Genomic DNA, 26,055 nt, shown 5'->3' with positions numbered 1-26,055 from the left:
TTTGCTGCCTGGAACTTCTCCGTCCCAGAGCTGCAGTTTGGCTTTTTCTATGTAAAGTCAAATGTCCTGTTAATGTTTTTCCCTTTTTCAAAGCACAAAGAACAGCCTGCTCTCAAAGATGCCTTCTACAGAAACTAAAAGTCTAATAGGCCGGTCATGGTGCCTCATGTGTGTAATCTGAGCACTTTGGGAGGCTAAGGCGAGAAGAGGATCACTTGAGGCCAGAAGTTCGAGACCAACCTGGCAACATAGGTTGGTCTCTACAAAAAAATAGAAACAAAAATTAGCCAGGTGTGGTGATGTGTGCCTGTGGTCTCAGCTACTTAGAAGGCTGAGGTGGAAGGATGGCTTGAGACCAAGAGGTCAAGGCTACAGTGAGCTGTGATCACGCCACTGCACTCCAGCCTGGGCAACAGAGTGAGACTGTGTCTCAAAAAAAAAAAAATAAAGTAAAATAAAAATAAAATTACAACGGTTAACATTGATTTTCTGATTCCTAGTCCATGATCCTGTGCTAAGCTGTGTGCATGTTTATCCCTTCACCAGTTCCCAACAATGCTGTAAGGCAGTCACCATTTCGTCTGCATTTTTTAGAGGAGGAAAATAAGCATACAGAGGTTATGGGGGTCCCCCACATTCACATGGTTCAGTGTCTGTCTCCAGATTCAAACCCAGGCAATCTGGCTTCTTAAAGCTTCCCCTTTAGCTTAAAGGTAAAAGCACAGGATCTGAGATTTCAAAAATGCTGGAGTCCCATCTTGGCTGGAACACCCTGTTACAAATGTGGGTGTTGAGTTTTCACAGCATGACTGGATCATGGGAGGTGCCCAGCATAAGGGGCACCTGGAGCCAGCAAGGCTGGTAGCCGGGCAGTGGTGAGCCAGAGAGGCAGACTCCCATTCCACCCCTACCTCTCCAAGGGGTGATCTCTGAGTAAGGGGCGTCTGTTAGCCTTGCCCTGTCTCAGGCACCATCCTCAGTGGCTCACATCCCACTACTGCTGACATCCTTCAACAGCTCCTTTATTGTCTTGGAATAGAATCCAAACCCTCTACTAGAGTCTAAAAGGCCCTGCAAGGACTGTCTGTCCCCGCCTGGTTTCCAGCCTTCTCTGTTACTGCTCTCCTCTTCGCTTGCAGGCAGTTCCCCTGCTGCTTCAGGGCCTTTGTACTCAGGGACTCTCGGCCTGCTGCCTTACTTCCCTCAGCCTCTGGTGAACCAGAATCTCCCCAGGGGAGGTTTCTGAATGCTCAGTCATCCCCCACCGCAGCTACATGCTGACCACTCCTATTCATTTCCTCCTTCCCTTCCAGACTGTCTCTAGAATGCAAGCTCCCTGAAGGAAGGCTTGCCAACCGTGATAGGCTGAGTAATGGCCCCAAAGACACACCCACTTCCTAACCCTGGAACCTGTGAATATCATCTCATGTGGCAAAAGATGGGATCAAATTAAGGATCTTGAGATGGGGAGATTTCCCTAGATTATCTGGGTTGACCCTAAATACAATGACAGTATCCTTGTCACCGGAAGGTGGTGGGAGATTTCACACTTGGAGAAGAAGGCCACGTGAAGATGGAGCAGAGAGATTTGCCCCAGTAGAGAGACCCTGAGCACTCCAGTCTGTCTAGAACTAGTACCAGCCACCCAGGCTGTCTGCCCCATGCCCCAACTCATGTGTAGTCCTTGGCTTCTTCGTGGTGATTTCTGTTATTTGGTTCTGTGGGGACTCATGTCCTAAGGAAAAAAATTACATTTTGGCTAACTAGGGGTTACCACACCTCACAAAAGGACTGCAAACTCAAAGGCTTACAGGAGCTTAGAACGTAAAATAAATATATGAAGCAGGCCTGGGGGGAACTGAGGCAAACCAGGATGGAGCACCAAGCTCATCCTGAGGGTAGCATGTGCACCAGCAGACGTGCCCTGCAGGAACCCGAGCCCAGGCCAGCCTCACCTACTGACTTTTCAACTGAAGGTGCAAATTGAGGGTTTTATTTCCAGGCTTCCAATTTTAAAATGTTGACAACATGGACAAAATGTATAAAATACCATACTGGGTGGTCCATAGTAGCTGCTAGTTTCTTCTTTGTGGACAGGGACCCACTGAGGCAGAAGACACCAAATCCCAGGTGGCTCCCAGCTTGATTGGGGTACCGGACCTGAACATTAGGACCACTTTCCCTGCAGGATCCATGGGGGAATTCGATTCTCCCAAGTTGAAACATCGGAACTCAGTTGAATTCCGAGGCAGCCTCACGTTTGCAACAACACTTCCAACAAATAATAGAGTTGTGACATTTGTCATTCCAACAATGACAGCAAATATCAGAATTGAATAAGAAGTTGTGTCCTTGATTTTCCCGGGTGCTGTTGTTGGAGAGTGGTGGGGGTGGGTGGGGAACTCAGCTCCTATCTGAAAAATCATCCAGGCCAAGGAGTTGTCAATTAAAGAATGAGAAAGGGAAGAGGGAAGGCAGCTCTACTCACATCTTGCAGGGCAGTTCTCCACCTGAGCTGAGGTGGGCACAGTTAATGCCTCTGAGAGCCAGCAGGCTGAAAGGTGACATGGAGGGAGCTCTGGCCCTGCTGGGGGAGCAACTATGCCAAGTCCCTAAGAGCTAACTGGGTGGGGACAGCTGTCCCCACTGAGCATCCTGTCCTCTGAAAACACACAAGCAGGCAATTTCCAGTGCACAAAAGTTGCCCAACACTGCCCTCTAGCACTCATGATGACATACCTTCTTATATTAGAGTAGGGTCTTGGAGGTTTCAGAAAGTTATCTGAGAGAGAAGAGTGGGGAAAAATCTGGTTCTCCAAGTCATACTTGCCAATAACATGTGGGTGTGTTGGGATCAGTGAGTAGGAGTGGGTAGGGGATGGGGGAAAGGGAAGGCAGATTAAGGGTGGCATTTATCAAGCACTGGCCCTAGCATTCGAGCCGGGGTTCCCTGTTTCCAGGCTGACCAGATCATGGCTTATACTGAAGACACATTAAGGCTTGCCAAGATTGAGCTGAGAGCCCTCAGGCTTGATTTAAAGGTATTGGAGGCATTCCATGGTCTGTGGCAATCCCAGCAGCAGTAGAACTTACCTGCAAATGGCTGAGCCACGATGGCCCCGAGCCTCAATTAGAACCTCTTCAGCTCTACAAGCCACTTCTTACTGCAGATGGGCCCATAGCAAAGTATGTGCCCATCCCATGCCATAGCCAGCCAATTGCAGGCAGACAGCCAAAGGCCAAACACCAATGACAGGTTCTGAGGTAGGTTCCCAACACGTACACAGCAGACACCCTTCAGGTCAATGGCCAACAAAAAGAAATAGCCAATGTCACTCAGTGAACCACTGGGTGACAAGTTCCCCAGGCCCAGTTGGTGATTTACGGTTCATAAGGTGATGCAGTCCCAGGGAGCTTCTGGAAAACTACTTGGAGAGAGCTCTGTAGGCAGGATTGCTCATTTTCTCATCACTTTTCCATTTTCATGATATAGTTTCCCCCTGGGGCAGAGGGAGGAGGAAAATGCTTTTTATATTATAGTAGTGGCCATGTGGAAAAGACATATTTGCCTCAACATTCGATTCTGAATGAAGACGCACATTTGTAAAGCATATGTGAAACATGTCATGCGCGCAGGGTATGAAATATTTATTGTCATGGCTTGGGTTCGTTTTGTGAAATATCATAGGACAGGGAGAAAACCGTTAAAAGTGAGAAACTGCTGGGGAGAATGGGAGCTGCTGGCCTTAAGGACACCTTCACAAAGCAAGGTGGCAGACAGTGCTGGAAACAGAGTGGGGTGGCTGGAATATAGATTCATATGTGCTTGTACTCGCATCAAGACTCTCTGGAAGGATGCACAGGACACCATTACAGCAGTTACCTGTGGGGAGGAGTGAGAGAGGGACTTTCCTCTCTACTTTTTATTTTGAAAAAGAAAAAAAAATGTGAACTATGTGAATATGTTACCTTTTCAAAATGGGCCATACAAATAAAACAAAGCTTTTCATTTTAAAAGCCTCAATCATTGAACAGAACTAAAACATTCAGAGCATATTTTGATTGTAAAAATTAAAAAACCTCAAAAACTAAATTTCCTCCCTCTCACCATCCCTTTCTGTGTATCCAAAGGCTGTCCATCAGCTATCCCCCAATTGCTGCTGATCTGCTTCTCCAGCTCCCAGTCCTCTCTCTCGGGGCTGTCTTCCCCACAGCAGCACCCCAGCCTCATGCTGCTGTCCTTGGCTCTTGGCTCTTGTTCTGCACTCTGAGGACGTGGAAGACTGACCATGGCACTTCTCAATGCAGCAGTTCTGTGGAGCCAGCTCAGCAATCAGTCTCACTTGGTAAACAAATCTGCAGCCGGGGAGCCCAACGGGGTGAGGTGCAAGTTTGAGAAGTCTTTCCAACCCTTGAAGAGTTGCAGTTCAGCTGGGAAAAGGAGACTCAGTTGTCTTTCAGTATCTGTTTCCCCTTCTCCTATAATAATAGAACCCTCCTTTTGTCATTGATCACACAGCTCCCAGCCACCCTGACAGCTAGGACTAGACATTCCCTGAGACAAGGCCAACAGGATGCAAGCAGAAGTGATTGGGCAATTTCCAGGACGCGTCTTCTGAAGGAAAGGATGTGCTCCATGCTTGCCCCCTGCCCGTTCCCCCTGTTTGGATGTGGGTATGGTGGGGGTGAGCCATGTGAGGCCGCATGGGCAAGGGCAATGCTCTAGGGTGGGCAGCATGGCAAGGGGGAAGGAGGCTGGGTTGTCAACACTGTGGAGCGGCCATCGGGGCCCTGGGCTGCTCACACTTGGCCTATTAGGTGACTCTTATTTAAGCCACTGCTTGAGATGCGAGTTTTCAATAAAACAGAGAGAGGGAGAAAGAGAGAGAATATGTAGAGAGAAAAATTTAGTAAAACGAAATAATGTAGTGAATCTTGAAAAGACAAAATAGTAGATTGCCACTTTGTCTCTCTTCATCCAGGTGCAGTCAGTCAATCAATACAGATCACAGTGGTGGATAGTTATTAGGTTGGTGCAAATGTAATTGCACTTTTTGCCATTGAAAGTAATGGCGAAACCACAATTACATTTGCACCAACATACTATTGACCCACTTATGCCTAGTGTTCCATTATTGGAACACTAAGCATGTGGGAATTATCTATATCCTACTGCTCAAGGTCATTACCAAGATCTGATTGCAAAAATTCAAAAAATTGCAACCTCAGGCATAAATGGGTTAAGCTCTCACTCTAACAGGCTCCATGTTCTGTGCTTTAGAAGCACAATTTCATTTAATCTTTACTCTGTCGACATTTTGCAAAGAGAAACTGTGGCTTCATGAGGTTAAATGACTTGCCTGATCCCCTTGGCTCATGAGAGGTGGTGTGGGGATTGGAACTCAGTCTCCCTGACCCCAGAGCCCATGATCTTGGCCACTGAGCCACATGGCCTCCCAAAGGACCCAGGTTTCAGGTTATCTAGATGTGATATATCCCAAGCTTACAGCTGGACACTTGGCCTCCTTAATTTGATGGCGTCCCATGTCCTGGGGGCAGTGACTGCATATGTTTTATGAGGGACTGTGGCTGTGCCCTAAGATGTAGGACACTCAGGACAGCAGAGACAGGAAAACAAATTAGGTGATGAAGGTCAACATGCCACATCATCCGTCCTCTAGGGCTTTGGTGGAGTCAGGAGAGAGACTGGAGGGAAGACCCAAGAGGGCTCAGGGCTAATACAGCAGAAACTCCAAGTACCTCTGCAACAGCTTAGGAAGAAGTAGCCTGATCCAATTCCCTGTAGTCTTCTAGGGTCACTGGCTCTCTCACACTTCTGCTCCTTTGCACGGGAAAGTCCCCCTCTTGGAATGCCCTCTTCTCCTTATCAGCTTAGTCACCCCTACCAGTTCTTCAAGACTCAGCATTGGCATCAGCTCCTCAAGGAAGCCCTCCTCCACCCCCAGGGGTGATTTTGCAGTTCACCAGGACTCCTCCTCCTATGGCACTTGTCCTACTGGTGCAGAGCCGCCCAGGGCTGTGTCAGAGGAAGCTGGGGTCTCTCTGGGCCCAGCCTCCTCCTTGGGAAGAGATCCAGGAGCCCCACGGGAAACACAAACAAACACACAGGAATTTGGCTTCAGAGGCATGTGGGGCAGAGTCTTGAAGCTGAAATATGGCAAGCATCAGGCTCCTGCCTCGCTGCTGTTCTGTTCGTGGTCATCTATCAGTCCCATGGGTTCAGAGCACATGTACACATGGGGATGGTCCAGGAGCCCCAAAGCCTAGGGAGCCTACCACTAAAGCCGCCACTCCCTGGAAGGTCCCAGCATCTCACTTCTCTAACCCAGACCCCAGGTCACATGGGGTCTGTCATCTACTCCAAAGTGAGGTTTCTGTCATTCACTGGATTTTAAATTCCAATTTTTTTTTTAACTGGTATAGGGGAATTAAAAGCAGACAATTCAATTTTGCAAAACAGATTCACAGAAATTACTGCAGGGATTTTCCTTTGTTTTGGCAAAATCAAGCCAAGTTGTGCTACCCATGGCAATGGCAGCTTCCTGGGGTACATTGGAGGCTCACACAGCTGTGAAGCTGGGCTGGGCTATTTTTCTTGACACCAGATTCCCCCTTGATTTTAGGGTTCTTCTGAGGAAGCCTCCAGCTCACGATGACTATTCCAGATTCAAGAGATGGCTTGAAGGTGTTAGAGGCAGTGGGAGGCGGTAGACACTCTGCATGGGCAGCACAGGCCCCTCAGGCTCCCACAGTGGAGCTCAGTGTTCCTGTGGGTATTAGCCAGCATTATAATGAATCAGCCTTCTGGAAAGAGTTTTAAATGAGGAGCAAATACAAAAGTCCAGAAACGCTGTGGACCCTCTGGGTTTTGTGCACCTACCGTATTGGGAACGTGGAACTTTGCTCGTGGGCTTTGAGTCTGCGACCCAAACTCATTAGAAACGGTGTTTCGTAGTGATGGTCTGGCTACAGCTTTGTGTAGAAGTCCATGCTGGGGGAAGAAAAACATAATAATCACATAACCCTTGCCCTCAAAATATGTGACACCAGGAACACTTGGGAAAGTTCAGTGAGCGAGTGGCACAGAATCCAGTTCATGGGCAGTGAATGGCAGAAGCCCTGGCAGGGAGCTTGTGGCATAGAAGATTCATCCATCCTCTCATTAACACTTCCCTGAGATTTATATTGTTACAAACAATCCACACTGCTGAGTGTGGATTGCTGGTGCGGTGGTTCACGCCTGTAATCCCAGCACTTTGGGAGGCCGAGGCAGGCAGATCAGGAGGTCAGGAGTTTGAGACCAGCCTGGCCAACATGGTGAAACCCCGTCTCTACTAAAAATACAAAAAATAGCTGGGCGTGGTGGCGGGTGCCTGTAATCCCAGCTACTTGGGATGCTGAGGCAGGAGAACCGTTTGAACCTGAGAGGTGGAGGTTGCAGTGAGCCGAGCTTGTGCCATTTCACTCCAGCCTGGGCGACAGGGTGAGACTCTGTCTCAAAAAAAAAAAAAAAAAAAAAAGAGTATGCCTATTAAACAATATAAAAATGGGAATATAAAATTAATAAAACCTGCAAGGTGAATTTGAATGCTTTTATTTTGCATTGTAACTAAGGTATGTAAAATATTCTACTCAACCAAATATAGTCAAATCTGGTAAATTGTGATCTTCAATTATAAACTTAAGATAACTATTTGTAGGGAAACTGGATATCTACATGCAAAAGAATGAAGTTGCACCCTTACTTAGTCCATTTGGACTCCCATAAATTGGGTGACTTAGAGACAAGAGAAATTTATTTCTTACAGCTCCGGAGGCTAGGAACAGCAGAGACAGGAAAACAAAAGACCTTCATCACCTAGCGTGTTTTCCTTTTTCTGCCGTCCCAGCCTCCGGAGATATAAGAAAAGAAGGTAAGAGTACTGGAAGATTTTGTTTCTAGTGAGGGCCAACTTGCTGGCTCCTAGATGGCAACTTCTCACTGCAGTCTCACAGGGTGGAAGGACTAGTGAGCTCCCTGTGGTCTCCTTTATAAGGGCACTAATCTAATAACCTTCTAAGGGCTCCACCTCCTATCAACAACACCATCACTTTGGGGGTTAAGATTTCAATATATGAACTTTGGGGGGACACAAACATTCAAACCACAGCACTTACCTTGCACCATATACAAAAATTGTCTCAAAATGCATTAAAGACCTAAAACCATAAAACACCTAGAAGAAAACACAGAGGGAAAGCTTCATGATATTATATTTAGTAATAATTTCCTGGTTAAAAATGACACCAAAAGCACAGGCAAAAAAAAGTTAAACATAGATAAATAGAACTCTATCCAAATTAAAAACTTTTGTGTGTCAAAGGACACAATCAACATAGTGAAAAGGCAACTGACGGAATAGGAGAAAATATTTGTAATTCACTGATCTGATAAAGGGTTAATATTTAAAATATCTAAAGAACTTTCCCAACTCAAAAACAATAACAAAATAGCCTAATTAAAAAATAGGTAAAGGACTTGAATAGATATTTCTCCAAAGAAGATATGCAATTACCAGCAAGCATATGAAAAGATGTGCAACATGACTAATCATTAGGGAAATGCAAATCTAAACCACAATCAGATATCACCTTATACACTTTAGTATACTGTCCAAAAAATAAAAACAGAAAATAACAAGTGTTGATGAGGATATCAAGAAGTTGGAACCCTTGTGCATTGTTGGTGGGGCTGTAAAATGCTGCAGCCACTGTGGAAAACAATTTTTTTTTTTTCAAGAGAGTGTTTCGCTTTGTCACCCAAGCTGGAGTGCAGTGGCATGATCTCGACTCACTGCAGCCTCGAATCCTGGGCTCAAGTGATCCTCCTGCCTTAGCCCCTTTCAAGTAGCAGGGACTGCAGGCACATGCTACCATGCCCGGCAAATTTTTATATTTATTTTTTTGTAGAGGGGATTTCACCGTGTTGCTCAGGCTAGTCTCAAACTCCTGAGCTTAAGTGATCTGCCCACCTTGGCCTCCCAAAGTCCTAAAAAAAATTAATGATAGAATTATCATATGATTCAGTAATTCCACTTGTGGATATATACCCAAAAGAACTGAAAGCAGGGACTCAAACTCAAACAGATATTTGTATACCCATGTGCATAACATTATTCATGATAGCCAAAAGGTAGAAATAACCCAAGTGCCCATTAATGGATGAAAGGATAAGCAAAATGTGGTCCAGACATACAAAGGAATATTATTCAGCCTTGAAAAGAAATGAAATTCTGATACATGCTACAATATGGGTGAATCTTAACGATGTTCTGCTCAGTTAAATAAACCAGTCACAAAAGGACAAATACTGTATGATTCCAATTATATTTTACATGTATAAAGTCTACGACATATTTTCTCCTATTCCATAGATGGGTGTCTTTTCACTGTGCTGATTGTGTCCTTGGATGCAAAAGTTTTTAATTTTGATAGAGTCCTATTCATCTGTTTTTAACTTTTGTTGCCTGAGGTATCTAGTCAAACTCATGGAAAGCAGAATGGTAGTCACCAGAAGTAGGGGGAGTGAGAAGTTGTTTAATGGGTATGAAAAACTTCTGGAGATTGTACAACAATGCAAATGTACTTAATACCACTAAAGTGCACACTTAACCATGGTTAAAATGGTAAATGTTGTATTATGTATATTTTACCATAATTGAAACAAAAAGGTACTATTTGCAGAGAGACCAGCTGTTTCTTCTCCTCCTCCTTTCAGATCTGTACCCAGTACTTACAGGCCTGGAACCACCTAACTCTCCACACAAAGGGTTTGCTTGCATGGTATGTTAGAAATCTGCCTCTGAAGACACACGAATTCCAGAATATGCCTTATTCCTAAATTTTAGTAAAATGCATTTATGCCAGGCTTCACCCTACTTAAAAATGAAAAGCCCATGTTCAATGTGTGTTATGTTATGTTGAGACCATGTTTCCTGGCCAGCTGAGTCCTTTAAATAAACCCAAGCTGCTTCTTCAATCCAAGTTTTTGACTGAAAAAGAAAAAAGCTCTTTGCAAATCCTTTTGACCGAGGGAAAGTGAACCCCTTTCAAAGTGTTTAATGGAGATGTTGGCTATAAGGCAAGGGAGGTTGTGCAGGCACAATTATCCTCATTCTATAGTTGAGGAAACTGAGACCTGGAGAGGTAAAGCCACTGCCACAAAGTACGTTCCATGGAGGAGGTGGAGCTGGGCGCTCTGTGAGGGCTCCTTCCTGCCCTCTGGCCCCTCTGCTGGTCTGGATGCTGTGGGTGAAGGTAGAGGAAACCACCCTCAGGGCAGGGCGGTAGGATGCCTCCCCCTCTTCCAAGTCCCTGCTCCTCAGGCAGCCTGAGGGTCTCCTCTTCAGCTCAGTAGACAAAAGGAGGTATGAGCTCATTGCTGGGCTAAAGGGCACCAGTCTCCTGTGGCCTGACCTCCCCAACCCGAGGTAAAAGTCAAGCATTCCTGTGAGAATTACCAGGCATCCTCTCCCCAGGCCTACCCCAGGCATTAGTCAGGGCTCCAGTCATTATTGGATTTGGCATTTATTAATAGTGAAATTGACATAGATTAGCAATTTGGCACTATAATGAAATCGGGCTTAGCAATGAAGCCTAGAATAGGGGAGGGAGTCTGGGCCGGGATGGCAGCAGCTCCTAGGGATTCTTCCCCCCACCATCCCTGGCTCCTTGGCAAGTAGAGGCCACACAGGTCCTGCTGGCCAGCCCCACCTCTGCAAGGAGGCCCAGCCAGCACTCTGAAGGGGAATGCATCAGTAAGCGCCACCTCAATAGTCATATGCTTCCCGCTGGGGCTCAGGCCAGAGCCTGGTAGAGTTGGTCAAATCCCAAGTAATCACCACTCCAGCTCCATTAGCAGAAGGAGGTGGGGAAAGGGCTTGCCCCTTAAGGTGGCCGTGGAGCACAGGAATTGAGGATAAGGATTTGGGGATCAAATCTGGGTTTGAGACACAGCTCTACCACTTAATATCTGGATTATCATGAGTAAGCTGCTTCCCTAACTGTGCCTCAGTTTTCTTATTTGTGAAACAAGATTACTACAGAATCTATCTTGGGAGTTGTAGTGGTGATTCAACAAGGTAACTCCTACAAGGGTTTTGCCAGAACACAGCAAGGAGTCACTAAGTGGGACTTTACTGTTGTTTTCAAATTCAAACACACCCTGACTGTGGTCACCATTTTTACTAGGCAAGGGCGGCAAGGCAGAGCCTTTCCAGAAGCAGGACCTCCCTCCACCGGGCACCATCCCACATCCCAGCAGTGCCAGCTGGACAACTCCTAGTCATCTACAGGAGCCAGCACCAGCTTATCCTCCTCCAAGAGGACTTCCCCGGTGACCCCTCTCACCCCTGGTGGGTTAGGTTTCCCTCCTGGGGTCCACAGTCATGTGTATGGCAACCCCCATCCCTGGGAGTTACCAAGGCTCTTTCTCTTCCCTGAGGGCCTGGTTGGAGCAGGGTGCAGCGTTCTGTCCTGATGGTCACAGTGACAACAGCTCCATCCACATGCTGAGAGCCTCCCATGCAGCAGGTCAGCCGGGGCTGAGCCTTAGGGTGCATTTCCCCACTGGGTCCCTCTCTCTGGGGAGGATGTGACAGGTAGTGGCTGTGCATCCTCGCTCTGCAGGCACGCAATCTGCATCCTGGGGCGGGTTGCTTCACCTCTCTGAGCCTCCTGTCCTGGTGCCCGTGACTACGATGGCTGCTTCCCCTGCCTCTGCTCTGACTCCTACTTTTAGCTCCATGCTCATTATGAGTGGGAGGGGATTGGGTGTGGATGCACCTGGGGTCCATTTAGGGCATTCTGAGTCAGAGAAAGGAGGACCGCCCCCCCCCTGCCTCCTCCAGCGCCACCTCCTGCCATGGCTTCCCCAACCTTTCAAACTATCCTCCCTCTTGGGACCCAAGAGAGGATCAGTGGGTTTAGTGATGCTGCCACCTGGTGGCCACAGGCCATCGGGACTCAGCGGGCAGCCACATTAGCTTGCTAGGCCTGGAACCAAGCACTCTCCGCTGAGTGTCACTGGTGGCCAGCGGGCTGGAGCACACATTTTGAGAAGGCCAGGCAGCTGGACTCCAGAGACCCCCTACATTTGAGGCCTGAAAGCTTCATGGTTAAGCCCAAGAGTCTCAGGGACTGTGTTCAAATCCTGGCTCTGAAACTTCCCAGAAGGATGACCTTGAGCAAGTCAACTACCTGCTCTGAGCCCCAGCTTCCTCATTTGTGAGATGGAGAGCCTTCCTGGACGTCAAGGACACAGGTCCCAGCAATTACTTGGAGAATTCCTTTTACTTTATTATAATCTAAAATGGAATTTATAGGAAACTCAGGCACATTAGGAATTCAACTCTAAAGCCATGCTTATTTTAAGCAAAAACAGGAGCTGTCCGAAAACTTAGGTTTTGTGTGTGCGTTGTTAAGTCTCCTCTGAGAGCCCCTGTCCCCAGGGCGCATTTTTACTCTACTGCCAAGGGTTCTACTAAGAGCAGTTCTCACTTATCAATTCTCACCGCATGCTTGGCACTTTCCACGTATCTCGAGTCCTCACAGCAACAGCAATTTGTCCCCATTTTACAGAGCAGAAAACTGAGGTGCAGAAAGGCTGCGTAACTTGCTTGAGTTGTTACATGTAGGAGCAAAGCCTCAGTCAGACCTGAATCCGTCTGGCAGCAGAAACCTCACTGGTCTAATGTTGGAGAAAGCCCTGGAGGTGGGAGTTTCAGGGGTTGCCTGGGGAGGCAATTGTTCTGTCCTTGAGCCCTCCCTGAGCACATGATGGGGGACATTTGCTGACTGATGTAATATGCCCCAGGATCCCAACACCAGATGCCCAACACACAACCAGAGACTGTCCTAGCCAAGGGGGCCAGGCTGAGTGAAACCGGCACTTCCCCAGCTCTCGCCCTTTTGGGCTCTCACTCTCCCTTCGTGAGACTTCCAGCTCCTATCCGCCTCTGGTAAGCCAACAACCAGCACTGTGTATGCATACTCCTTCCCACAAACCTGGGGCATTTCTCCTGGCTTCTAAAAGATGCAGCCTGGGCAGGACTTCTCCTTGCCAGGGAATTCCCTGGTTGTTTCAGTTCTCTTTCTGGTTGGAAACTGCTGTGACCCAAGTTATTAAAGACACAGGCACCATGAACACATGTCCTCTGCCCAGTCACCCTCCCACACCAGGGCTGTGAGCATGGACGTAGCCCTCCCCTCATGACTCACAATTGCAACAGAAGGCAATGGGAGGAAAACAGGCCCAGGGAGGAGATAGGACTTGCCTGAGGTCACATATCTAGGGATGACAAAGCTCCCTACCAAGCTTCTGCCCACTACCTTATTCTGCTGGTGGGCAGAAATATCCAGGGATCACTGAGGTCTTGCCCAGACTGGAGCCCCAAAGATGAGGTCCTTTCCCAGGGTCTAGGGACACTCAGCAGGCCAGGTGATCTTTGGACCAGGGAGACTGATAAGAGGAAAGGCTCTGGAGCATGGCCAGCCACCTTCACACAGTAGGCTGAGCCCCATCCATGTGCCTTTGCAGTCCTTGAAGTGCCTTGGAGTAGCCATTCACGTTTTCAGTCATTCATTGTCTATCACTGCACTGAGTAGGGTTGTGGTGCCGGCAAGAGGCTCAGGATCAAGTCTAGCTGCCTAGCCTGCACATGGTTTCTTTCTTGCCTTGGAGTGGCCATTCGGGGTTTTGGTCATTCTAGCTGCCTCGCCTGTACTTGGCTCCTCTCCTGCACAGAGCAAACAGCAGGTCTGGCATGCTCTTAGAACCACTCCTTTAGGTTACTACTGCCTTCCATAGGTTCCTAGAGAAGGAGTCACAGCAAGTCCCCAAGAATTGTCAGAAGAGGATTTTCTCAGTGATCTGAGCTTTGCTCCCCACCCTTCCCCAGTACCAGGAAGAGCCAGGGTACAGGGGTTGGGGGAAGGATACAAGAAAAGGCAATTGGAGAAATGCAAAGACCATGATGGGGACTTCACTGAGCTTCAGTCACCTGTCTTGCTTGGTTTGCTACCAAACATCTTGTGGCTGTGGGGGCTAGCCCTGCCCCTCACTGCCCTCCCCCTAGACCCCCCACCTCTCTGCTTAACTTGCTATTGAGGAACCAGGAGCCACACTTGTTTCCAGACCTATAAGACTGGCCCCAAGTATGACCCAGAGGGAGTATGTGGCACAGCTATCAAGCTATCTGGACTGTGGAGGTGTATTGTGGCTAGGCCTGAGGACTGGGAGTCAGCTCACCTAAGTCCTCACCCAGCTGTGCTACAGATTTACTGTGTAACCTTGGCTGGTCACTTCCCTTTGCTGAGCTTCCAGGTCAGTTATTTGAGCATCTGGCCCTAAGGATCTCAGGGTGGTCAGAAAAGGCCCAGGTGTAACCAGCGAGGCCTCCAGAGTAGCAGCCTACCCCCAGGAGGAGAGCAGAGTCAGAAATCCTTAGAGGAAACAGCCTCCAAGGCCACCATGCTGAAGGGTCTCAAGTGCCTCAGCCTAGAGGAAGGCAGGAGGTGAGCTACTGGAATGCGTCAGTGTCTGTCCAGGAAGAGTCAGTGCCAGAGCCCATCTTCTCCCCTTCAATTTTACCTAACCCAGCTGCAGGCCTGGTCTGGGGCTGTCCTCACCCTCCCTACCTGGATGTCCTCCCTATTCCACTGTGCCTTTCCAAGCCTTCTCAGTCTTCATTGTCATTGATAATGTATCACTCCACTTCCCATCTATTAGCTTGTCACTAAGACATTATTATTCTTTTATTGATTATCCTAGAGATTATATCATGCATCTTTGACTTATTAGTGTCTACCTTAAATTGTAGTTTTATTGCATCCTGGACAATGCAAGGACCTTGGGACACTATAATTACATTTTTACCCCTCCCACTTTTGATGTTATTGTTGTCATGTAATTATACATATATTCTAAACATGTTTTAAAATGCCATCGTCCTATTAGCAAACTAACACAGGAACAGAAAACCAAATACTACATGTTCTCACTTGTAAGTGGGAGCTAAATGATGAGAACTCATGAACACAAAGAAGGAAACGACAGACGCTGGGATCTTCTTGAGGGTAGAGAGTGGGAGGAGGGAGAGGAGCAGAACAGATAACTATTGGGTACTGGGCTTAATACCTGGGTGATGAAATAACCTGTGCAACGAACCCCCATGACACAAGTTTACCTATGTAACAAACCTTCACATATACCCCTGAAACTAAAACAAAAGTTTCAAAAATAAAATGTCATTATTATTATTTTTCATATGGTTAATATTACTTTGATTTGTATGAATATATCCATTTTCATTGCTCTTTATTTTCTTCTGCATTTCTATGCTTTCATTTGGGACTACTTTTCTTCTGTCTGAAGAACACTAGAATTTAGAGTATGTGTACTGTTGACAAATTCTTCAGTTTTTGGGTGAAAATGACTTCATGTCATCTTTATTTCTGAAGTATTCTTTATCAGGGTATGGAATTCTAGGTTGTCAGTTACTTTAGAGCAAAATATCTTCAACAAGCTAGGAATAAATGAAAACATTCTCAATTTGAAAAAGAACATTTGCAAAAATCCTACAGTTAACCTCATACTCTTACTGATAAGAAACCAGAAATTTTCCCACTAAGATCAGGAATAAGACAAGGATGTCCCCTCTCACTATTCTTTTTCAACATCATTTAACCAACAAGTTTTAACCAATGAAGTAAGATTAAAAGGGAAAAAAAGGTATACATATTGGGAAGGAAGAAAAAAAACTGTCTTTATTTGCAGATGACATAATTGTCCATGTAGAAAATCCAAAGGAATTGACAAAAAAGCTCCTGGAACTAGTAAGTGATTAAAGGATGACTGCAGGATACAAGATTAATACATAAAATCAATTACTCTCCTATGTGCCAGCAATGAACAAGTGGAATTTGGAATAAAAAACACAATGCCATTTCCATTAATATTCAAAAAGAAATATTTCTGTATAAACCTAACAAAACATGTACAAGATCTATATGAGGAAACCCATGAAACTATGATGAAGGAAATCAAAGAACTGAATAAATAGAGAGATATCCCATGTTCATGAATAGGAAGATTCAATACGGTCAGGATGTCAGTTCTTCCCTCCTTTATTGATAGATTTGATGCAGTCTCATCAAAATCCCAGCAAGTTATTTTGTGGCTATTAACAAACTGATTCTAACGTATATATGGAGAGACAACTCAAAAGAGCCAAGACAAAATTGAAAGAGAAGAACAGAATTGAAGGACTGGCAGTACCCAACTTCAAGACTTACTACAAAGCTGCAGCAATCAAGACAGTATGATATTGGTGAAAAAACAGACAAATAGATCAATGATACAAAGTAGATAGCCCAGAAATAAACCCACATGAATACAGTCAACCAATCTTTTACAAAGGAGTAAAGAGAAAACACTGAAAAAAAAAAAAACAGTCTTTTCAGAAAATGGTGCTGAGACAACTGATCATCTATAAGCAAAAAAAAAAAAAAAAAAAAAAAAAAAAAATCTAGACACAAACCTTACACGTGTCATAAAAATTAAAATGTATGTATAGAACTATAAAACTCCTAGGAGATAATGCAGGTGACTTGAACACACTGGTGAACTAAGGATTTCTGGGCCATGTGAAGGGTTAGTACCTTCACATTTAGCCACTTCCAGGACAGCCAGAGCCCTCAGTGCTGGACATGCGACCATTTTCACCCCTTCCAAACTGCATGCAAACAAGCATAGCTCGGGCAATGGGGAGTGGGCACGAGAGACTGCCTTCTCGCTGTTCTGCAGGAGAGACCATCTTCTACAAGTGGCCATTTACTGCCCTCTCCATCCTCCCCGTCCCCAGGCCCTGCCCTCTCCTGAGACCCTCAGGGAAGTGCCATGTTGCCTACAGTTTCCTTGGCCAACTTCTATCCAGCCAGAATGCTCTCCTCATTCTCCCACACTCAGGGGGGCTTTCCTGTCCAGTAGCCCTCTGTCCCAAAAGGCTCTTTTTTTCTAACATGCCTGGACTGCTTTGACCCCATCCTACTGGCAGGTGGAGAGGAACTTTGCAGATACCCTGGGTGCAAGTCCTAAGGTCCCTGGGGGTGGGGTAGGAGAGGCTAGCAGAACTGAAACCCAGGAAGGCACGCCATCTATCTCAGACGGGGCCCCACGCTGGGGTTTCTCAAACTCTCAGCAGTGGAATAGCACTTCTGCAATGAAAAATTACACTTCTATTTTCTTTCCTAAAGGGAAAAAGGAAGAATGCAACAAAACTGAAGTATGTTCTGTCATGTTCCTGAACCATAGCCGTAAGAGCCCTCCCCAGCCCTACCCAAACCAGCCTACTCCCTCCCAAGAGCTCACAGCTGCAGGACTAGAGTCAGATGTGCCCTGGCAATAAGGTAAGTGGAAGCCAGAGGGACTTGAACCCATGGGGAGACGGGAAGGCCTGGTGGGGCTGGGAGGAGGGCTCCCCCGAGACACACACTCTGGAGTGTCTTCCTCCTGCCTCATCCCAAAGGCTGGATTTGTAGGGCTGGGTTTCTGTTTCCCCAGAATACCTGGGATCCAAAAGACACAGGACAGCCTCTCATGGATGGGCTCCTCTTTGGTGGGAGATTTCTGTTAGCTCTGGGTGGTTCAGTGGAGCAGAGAGTGAGGCCACACAGCAACAGTGAATCTTTCTTCCTAAGGAATTCTTTCAGGGTCTCTGGGCCATGAGATTAGTTTCTGGGAGTGAACTCTTGAGTTTCCAGCCAGGCCTGACAGCATGGTTGCCCAGCCCACCTGTCCTGGGCTCGGCCTGTATCCCACACCTCAAGAAAAGGCTTTCTGGCCAGGCGTGGTGGCTCACGCCTGTAATCCCAGCACTTTGGAAGGCTGAGGTGGGCAGATCACCTGAGGGCAGGAGTTTGAGATCAGCCTGACCAACATGGCAAAACCCCGTCTCTACTGAAAATAAAAAATTAGTTGGGCATGGTGGCGGGCACCTGTAATCCCACCTACTCAGGAGGCTGAGGCAGGAGAATCCCTTGAACCTGGAGGACGGAGGCTACCATAGCTGAGATCATGCCACTTACACTCTAGCCTGGGTGACAGGGCGAGACTCCATCTCAAAAAAAAAAAAAAAAAAAGAAAAAAAGAAAAGAAAAAAGAGAGGCTTTCTTCAGACTATGGCCAGATCGGGTGTGGACAGAGACATACATGTGTCTGTGCCTTAGGGGAAAGAGGGTGCCCTGAGGCCTCTGATAGTGAAAGGGTGCCCTCACTATCAGACTAAAAGGTCCCAGCCATTAACCTACTGCATCTAAAAGGTTCAAGACCTGGAGGGACATTGGGTTCAAGCCACCTGCAACAGGCTCGCTGTCCCACACAGCCTTTGAGATCTGATCCTATTTGTGGTCTCTCTGGGTGATTTCACCGTGTGTGTGTGTGTGTGTGTGGGCTTCTCATTCAGCCACTTGGCAAATGTGTCCCTGGACATTTATGGTGGCCTAACCCTATTTGTACGGGGCAGTGGGACATGGGACAGCAAGAACCACAGCCCAGACCACACCCAGTCCTCGGGAGGCCTCAGGGACAGGAAGAGAGGAGCTCAGGGTAGACAGGACAAGGGCCCACAGAACTTGGGCATGAAATGCAAAGATGGAATGAATGGGGAATAAAGCTGGCCAGGTGTCCTGGGGGATTCTCCCTGTTGTGGGAGTCAGAGGCAGTGAAAGGTCACCTTCCCCAGGGAAGGGAGCTTCACAGGAGAGGTAACATTTGAGCAGGGCCTTGAACCATGGGCAGTGCTTGGACACAGAGTTTGGAATAGAAGATACCTTCTTAGGAAAGAAATAATGTGAGCAAAAGCCTGGTACCCAGAGAATGTATAATTAGTTATTCAAATCTGCTCAACCCTTGGTTCCTGTTGAAGGTGATGGCAGGTCCTGGGCCACATGGCGTTGGTGGACATAGCAGAGTTTGTGTTCCTCAAACCCATGCAGGAACAAAGCTGGCCATTGTAAGTGGCCTTCCACCAAGTACCCATAGTAACCACTTGGAATGTGCTAGCTGTGTTTAGTCTTCACTAGGGTTTCTAGGCAGCCTTTCTGGTGGCCAGGACTATGGCTAAGCCTCCCCCTTCTGTGTCCCTCCATACATCCTGGTGCTACAGACACCTCTCTCCTCCACCAGTGGGTGCTCCCAAGAGTCAGGGCTCAGTTTGTTGTTGAATCCGCTTCTCCCCAGCAGCTGGTTCCCTGCTCGGCTCAAAGGAGGACTCAGCAAGGGTTTGTTGTGTAACTGTCAGATACAAGGAAGATGTAGCTGGTCTGTCTACCTTTTCTTTTCCAAGAAGCAGAGCCAAACTGTCTCCAAATAACCAAAAAATTACCAAAGCCCCACCCTGCAAGCCAGCATGCCTGATCCCTTGCACAGACAAGGACAGACATACCTATATTACAGAAATCCAGAAGTCAGAGAGAGTGGGTGGTGTGTTCTATTCAGAGTATGAGACAGACTAAGCTCATGACCTTCCACACCAGTTCCAGCCTTGGCTCCATCCTGGCTTGGGCAGAGTGATTGTATGAACAGGCACAGGGCCCCTGAGGTGGGCAACTGTGTCTGGGCTCAGGGAGCCACAGAGGTCTCTGACTCAAGCTGAGCCTGTGTGTCCATGTTCCATCTTCCCAGGCCTTCATCCATGGAGAAGCCCCTCACCATCCTGCAAGTGAGCCTGTACCACCCCACGCTGGGCCCATCTGCCTTTGCCAATGTGCCACCACGGCTGCAGCATGACACCAGCCCTCTGTTGCTCGGACGGGGGCAGGACGCCCACCTCCAGCTGCAGCTCCCCCACCTCTCCCGTCGTCACCTGTCCCTGGAGCCCTACCTGGAGAAAGGCAGTGCCATGCTGGCCTTCTGCCTCAAGGTCCTGAGCCGCAAGGGCTGTGTGTGGGTCAATGGGCTGATGCTAAGGTACCTGGAGCAGGTCACCCTGAGTCCCGTCAACAGGCTCTTCTTCTCAGGCATCCAGATGCTGGTTCGCGTAGAAGAAGGCACATCCCTGGAGGCCTTTGTCTGCTATTTCCGTGTCAGCCCTTCACCCCTGATTTACAGACCTGAGGCTGAGGAAACTGACGAATGGGAAGGCATCTCCCAGGAGCAGCCTCCCCCTGGTTCAGGGCAGCAGACTTCAGGTTGCCTGGGGTTTCTCCACGGCCCGTCCCAGACTTGGGACAGCCCTCCCCAGCCAAGACCTGGAGGAGGAACAGAAATACAGCTCCAGAGGGAACCCCCAGACAGTACACTCTGCTAGCCCTGCCACTAGAGCAAGTCTTTGCTAGATGAAACAGGACTTGAAGTATTTGAACTACATCATGCAAGCTTGACAAGCAAAACCCACTGGCTGCCTTGCTCATAATGAACCAATTCTGCAAACACTGAACAAACAGTCCGGGGTGGAGAAGCACCCTCTGTGGCCAGAGTTATGCAAAGTAATGGGAACTTCATATACTTTTAGAGGCCCTGAGGGGTTCTGGGGAGCCTCTCTCAGCATTTCCACACATTTCCCCCTCTTGTCTGACTAGGAGTTACTTTATGTGGTTCATTTTGCGTGCTGCTTAAGAGCGGGAGTTTGAGGTTGCACCAGGAATGCGTGGACACATGTAACAATTACATTTGTGGTAGCTTGGTGTTACCTTCAGCTTTCAAATACCCACAGGCACGCGGGGCTTAGGAAAGCCTGAGTTTAATAAACTGCAAGTATTTCATTAAGCTGGCACACCCAATAGGATTCCCTGATCCCCAGATGGGCCACATGCACGCCACGCTGTCATGCAGAGGTGGGGGTGAGAAATATAGACGAGGTGTAAGAGGAAATTGGAAAGGTGGGACTCACATTTCTGGAAAAGATGCAGGCAGGGCTCAGGGTTTCCTGAGGATGGGAGCTGGGAGCTGGGCCTGCCTGGAAATTCATTGTCCCCATCATCATCCTCATCCTCACACTCCCCATTCTCTGTCACTTCTGGATCAAGGCCTTGGCTGACTTGAGGGCAAAGGTCTTCAGAGAATGAGCGGATGGGGTGGGGGATTGTGTAAGAATTCAGCCAAGCAGTTATTTCACTCAGGGTGAGTCACACACCAAAGGGGGTGGGGGTGTTCCTTCCAAATAAGGGACTCGTTAGGAGCCAGGCACGCCAAAGGTGGGAGGATTTTCTCAGTGAATAAGGGGAGCAGCCACTTGCCACGCCATGCTGAGAAGGGGAGAGTGTGGTTTAGAAACAGCATTCACTGGTGTGATGCAGGGAGGGATCTACACGGTCACCATGATCCCAGACCCCACTCTCCCAGGAATCTGAGGCGCCGAGGGCACAGCCCTGTTCCCCTGGCTGACTCGAATCCCTGGGTCTGTAGTTGCCAGCAATTTCTGTTTTCTGCCCAAGAGGATGATCATTTTGCACCCAGGGCAAGCTACAAGGAGGTCCAACTTCACTCACAGGCCCTGAACATCTTCTCTATGAGGAAAACAGAGGTCGGCAAGACCCAGGCTTGCCCTGGTTTGGGAAGCTTCCTCTCCAACAGGAATGAAGCAAAAACACTCAGATCACAGCCACAAGGCAGGGAGAGCAGGGTGGCTAGGAAGGGGCTATCTGATGCTGTGAATGACCCCTTGGACCCCCAAAGCAGTTCCTCATTCATTCAGCAAACCTTCACCAAGCACCCACCTTGTGCCAGATCTGTGCAAAGCCACGGAACTGAACCAGAAGTGAGTAAGGCAAACTCCCTCAGGGAGTTTACGTTGTGCTCAGGAAAGTCAAGCATTCAGGAGTGCATTACTTATTTGATCACTACTGTGATTAGTGCTATAGTCATTGTATTTTTCTCTCTCCTCCAGCTGGGCTCACATACTCTTGTTAAGTGGCCTTGCCTGTTGAGTGCCTACCATGTGCTTAGGACTCTGCTAGGTGCTATGTATATTACCCTGTTTAAGGCTCATAACACCCCAGATAGACAATGGTATTAACTGCACTTTACAGATGAGAAAACTGAGACTCGGAAACATTACATATCTTGCCCAACATCACACCATCAGTAGCTATGTGACTTGGGCAAGTGACTTATTCTGCTCTTGCCTCTATTTCTCCCTCTGGAAAATGGGTAAGATAATAGTACTTACTACCTGCTAGAGTTATGAGGGCCTTAGGAGGTGGCACCTGTAAAGCACTCAGTCAGTGCCCAGCACACACTTAATAAGGGTTAGCTGCTATCATGAGACCTGAGAGAGGAGGGCTCACCATCCATACGGAAGTAAGGAAGACTCATGCCCCAGTAAGCTGGCTCCAGAACTCAAGGGCTTACCTGTGTTCTGTGACGCCCCAACTAGGGATTTAGTTGTAGCCATGGACCTGGTGGGCAACCAGGAGGGGATTTTAATCTGTTCCTTGCATCAGAAGGTCCAATAGGCAGGGTTAGTGTAATGGGAGATGCCATGGTAGGGCTGGCAAGGAGAAGAAGCCACGTGTACTTTGGTCTGATGAAAGGCAGCAGTGATCTGTCACCGACCAAAATGGTCCCCCAACTATGCATGTTGTGGGAGCAGCAACCCACATACAGAACTCAAGGAGCCATGGCCTGGAGGCTGCACCCAGACACGAAAGACTGGAGAGAGGAGCTGGTGGGGAAACCCCAGAGTCCCCAGGGTGCCACTCCCCGGCTCCACCAGACACTTTGGGAATGAGCTGCTGCCCCGAGTGGCCCTCTCCAGGGTTTCAGTGAGGGTCTCTCCCCTCCAGGGAGGAGCAGACCCTTGCCAACTGGAGTCCTGAGAGAGGAGAGAGTTCAATTCCTCCACAGGGGACTCTGCAACTGAGATCTTTGGAGTGAAGCATCTGCGAGCCCCTCAGGGACCCAGGATGAACTGCACAGCAGCTGAAGGAAGACAGGTCAGACCAGGCGGGAGGGAGCCACGAAACATCTGGCCTGTAGTTTCAGATTCTACCTGTTCACAGTTCACACAGTCTCCCCGGGAAACTCACACCTTGCCCTATGCCAAGTTTTTAAGACAGTTAAGCTCTGCCCATCCAAGACTTCATTTTTCTTGAGTAGAAAATCACTGAAATCATCAGATCCATGGCACCCACCCTCACTTTCTCCTAACAGCTGAAACCGTCAGGCTGGCTTCAGGGCCTGGTCTTCGCACTTGATATCACTATCCTTCACCTGCTCAGACAACCGGAGCAGGCGGGTGAGTTCCTCCCAGCAACCTCCACTGCATTCTCTCAGCTCCCACCGCAGGGCAGCCCATGCGTCTGAGTGAACATGTGTGCATGTGCACACACACAGGTATGCACAGACATACACTAAACATGAACACACAGTGCACATGAACGCTGCTCCAAGCTAGGGCCCTCTGGTCAGACTGCTGCCTGGGTTAGAATTCTTGTCCCCCTCCATGACCACTTACTATAGTTCTGTGATCCTGCACAAGTGACTGAATCTCCCTGTGCCACAGTTTCTTCTTGTAGAAACTGGGAAAGATCACAGTACCTACCTCCTTAGAGTCATTGTGAAGGTCAATTTGAGGCATCACACATTTAAGGCACCCAGACATAAGGGTCAACAGGGTTAGCTATCATTGTCCAGTTTGGTGGGAGGAACTGAATGCAAGTGGACACATGGACTCAGTCTACACGCAGGCACAAAAGGAGCTACATTGGTTACATTCAGGTATACCCCAGAGCACTACAATTCTCTGAGACATTGTCTGGAAATCTAGAAATCACCTCCTTGCCCTTTAAGGTATTTTAACACTCACATTCCTCTGCCTTTCTAAGAATGTGAATCTTCCCAAGCTGTCCTTGAGAGACACAGCCTCCCCTTGAGGGAAACATGCAAATGCTCCATAAGCAGCCACAGTGTGGGGCTCTGCCGTGAGGAAGTCACAGCAGACACGCTAGACAGCATAGTCCTGGCTACAGCCTGGAGGAAGGGAGGCCCGTGGTGGAGCACTCACTCCGTGCTTGTCTGCCCAGTGAGACCTCAAGTTCCTTGAAGACAAAGGCCATGGGTTGTTGACTCTTGTGTTCCTGGTGGCCTTCACAGAGCTGAACAGAGGACAGACGCACAGACAGGTGGGGCTCTGGTGGTCAAGGCAGCAGTATCCTTAGATGCTAAAGTCTGAGCCAGGCCATCAGGCCCGGCATGGACAGGGCAAGGCCCATAGTGGTGGGAAGCCAGTTGGCCAGCTGGGGTGAGAAGACCACGAAGCCATGGGCAGACAGGAAGTAGAGGTGAATGTGTCTGCCTCCTATAGGCCTCTGCCGGGACAACACAGACCCTCTAGCTGGGGCAGCACAGACCCTCTAGCTGGGGCAGCACAGACCCTCTAGCTGGGGCAGCACAGACCCTCTAGCTGGGGCAGAACAAGGCTGGTGCTTCCTTCTAGTCCTTGAGCCTGTATAGCTCAAACTCAAGCAGAACCCTGGGGTTTTGGGATTCTGTGTGGTGACTGCTGAGGAAGGTTTATGGATTTGACAGGGTGCATGTGAGAGAGACAATTCTCAGTCAGCACTTCCTGTCCCCTGCAGAGGCTCATAGGGGACAGCCCCTGCCAAGGAGACCCTGGAGGGACTCTGAGGATAACAATCAGAGGTTGGGCTGGCTGGACTGAGCCTGGGCCTGTTGTCCACCAAATCTCCATAGGCTCTAGCCTGACCCCTCCCTCCACCCCTGGGCTATGCAGGCCAGCCTGTGCAGAACACCCCGATGCGTCCCTTAGCAACATCCGCCTCACTGTGCCAACACTCCATCCACACAGGAAAGGGCCGAGAAGGCAATGCTTAACCCAAAGGAGTGAGTTTCATAGGAGGAGTGGTTTCAACAGTTTCACTGCAGGACACTGAGGGAATATTTCCCTATCCCTTCAAATGGACGGTCACTGCAGAAACGTGTAGAGCAAGACTTTGTCAACGGGTTGTTTCCAGGTCTCCCGGTGTCTAAATAGCAGAGTTGGGATGGGAACCGAGAACCGATTCTTTCCACAACCGCCCACTGAGTAGCAAGGCTGCAGCCAGCAAAGAGGTGTGCAGAAGCAAGCAAGCTCCATGTGGTGGGGACAGCACATCGCCACCTCCACCGCCCCCTGCAATGGGCTGCCAGCAAGGTCACCTGCCTTCCAGTGTATCTACTGTGTGAGCTTCTCCAGCTCTTCTCTGTTTTCTCTTCCTCAGCATCCACCCCATGACACGTAGTGGTGGCTGATGTCGCCACAGTACCATGAGGTTAACAGCTCCTCCCTCCAGCTTCCTTCATGGTGGCAGCCTCACCTGCATTCCAGCCATTTGCCGGACACCGCACCAGACCCTCAAAGCCCATCCAAGACTGTGGGGAGTAGTAAACAACCCAGCCCAGTTAAAAGGAGATGCTGAATTTAATGAACTCTATTTGAATTGCAGGGCTGTGATTCCTCTTACCTTTAACGTGAACTCACAGGCGGATTAAAGTGAAATAAAACCTACCATTTGAGTTACATTCTCAGCTGATTGGAAACATGCATTGCCTCCCCATGACCGGGCCGTGAGAAGGGAAGTTATTATCTTTCTTTAGAGTTTGTAAACTCTTTATGGCTGGGGCAGCTTTAATCCTGCTGGGGGAAAAAAAAAGGATCCGGGAATCAATTGCTCCCATTTACCTTTGTTTTCCAATCACATGCTCCAGTGGGAATAAAACATCCTAAGTGAGGGGATGTGGGGAGCCAGGTGATCCCTGACAGAAGAGTTTGATTATTTTCTTCTCTAGGCATGTGAATTGAAGGAGCTTTAGAGTTCCATTTGGCAAGGGGGCTCGTTTCACAAAAATGTGCACCCCAGCAAGGATATCAGCACGCCTGGGCCATTACTGGTTCCTCTGCCTTTTCCTTCCAGAGGAAATGCCTTCCATTCCCCAACTGTGCCCGCTTCTTTAAGGGGTGCTTGCAGCAAAGGGCCCAGCTCCAGGTATTTGGCCAG

General features: G+C 48.4%; 2 protein-coding genes and 1 long non-coding RNA gene across 3 annotated transcripts; 2 read left to right on the top strand and 1 right to left on the bottom strand.

Moving 5' to 3' along the window:
• Window positions 1-3,882: 3,882 nt before the first annotated feature.
• LOC144341543 (uncharacterized) lies at window positions 3,883-20,493 on the bottom strand. Its single transcript, XR_013418544.1, has 3 exons — window positions 19,941-20,493; window positions 6,902-7,012; window positions 3,883-6,788 (listed from the first exon to the last, which is right to left on the bottom strand). It is a non-coding gene; the product is annotated as an uncharacterized LOC144341543 (long non-coding RNA).
• On the top strand, window positions 17,294-25,579 carry TIFAB (TIFA inhibitor). The gene is made up of 2 exons (XM_001105096.5): window positions 17,294-17,466; window positions 19,742-25,579. The coding sequence occupies exon 2, from the start codon at window positions 19,752-19,754 to the stop codon at window positions 20,364-20,366; it is 615 nt and encodes a 204-aa protein (XP_001105096.4). The 5' UTR covers window positions 17,294-17,466; window positions 19,742-19,751; the 3' UTR covers window positions 20,367-25,579.
• On the top strand, window positions 22,631-23,366 carry DCANP1 (dendritic cell associated nuclear protein 1). The gene is given in 2 exon segments (XM_078005217.1): window positions 22,631-22,797; window positions 22,799-23,366. Coding segments are annotated over 2 exon segments (735 nt in total).
• Window positions 25,580-26,055: the final 476 nt, after the last annotated feature.

The sequence above is a fragment of the Macaca mulatta genome, chromosome 6, assembly GCF_049350105.2.
Source record: "Macaca mulatta isolate MMU2019108-1 chromosome 6, T2T-MMU8v2.0, whole genome shotgun sequence".
Taxonomy (NCBI): Eukaryota; Metazoa; Chordata; class Mammalia; order Primates; family Cercopithecidae; genus Macaca; species Macaca mulatta.
Note: the sequence above shows the minus strand (reverse complement) of the source record. Positions and strands in the feature narration are given on the sequence as shown.

Excerpts from the sequence above, each read along its gene's own strand:
- TIFAB (XM_001105096.5), top strand. The coding sequence starts at position 19,752 with ATGGAGAAGCCCCTCACCATCCTGCAAGTGAGCCTGTACCACCCCACG.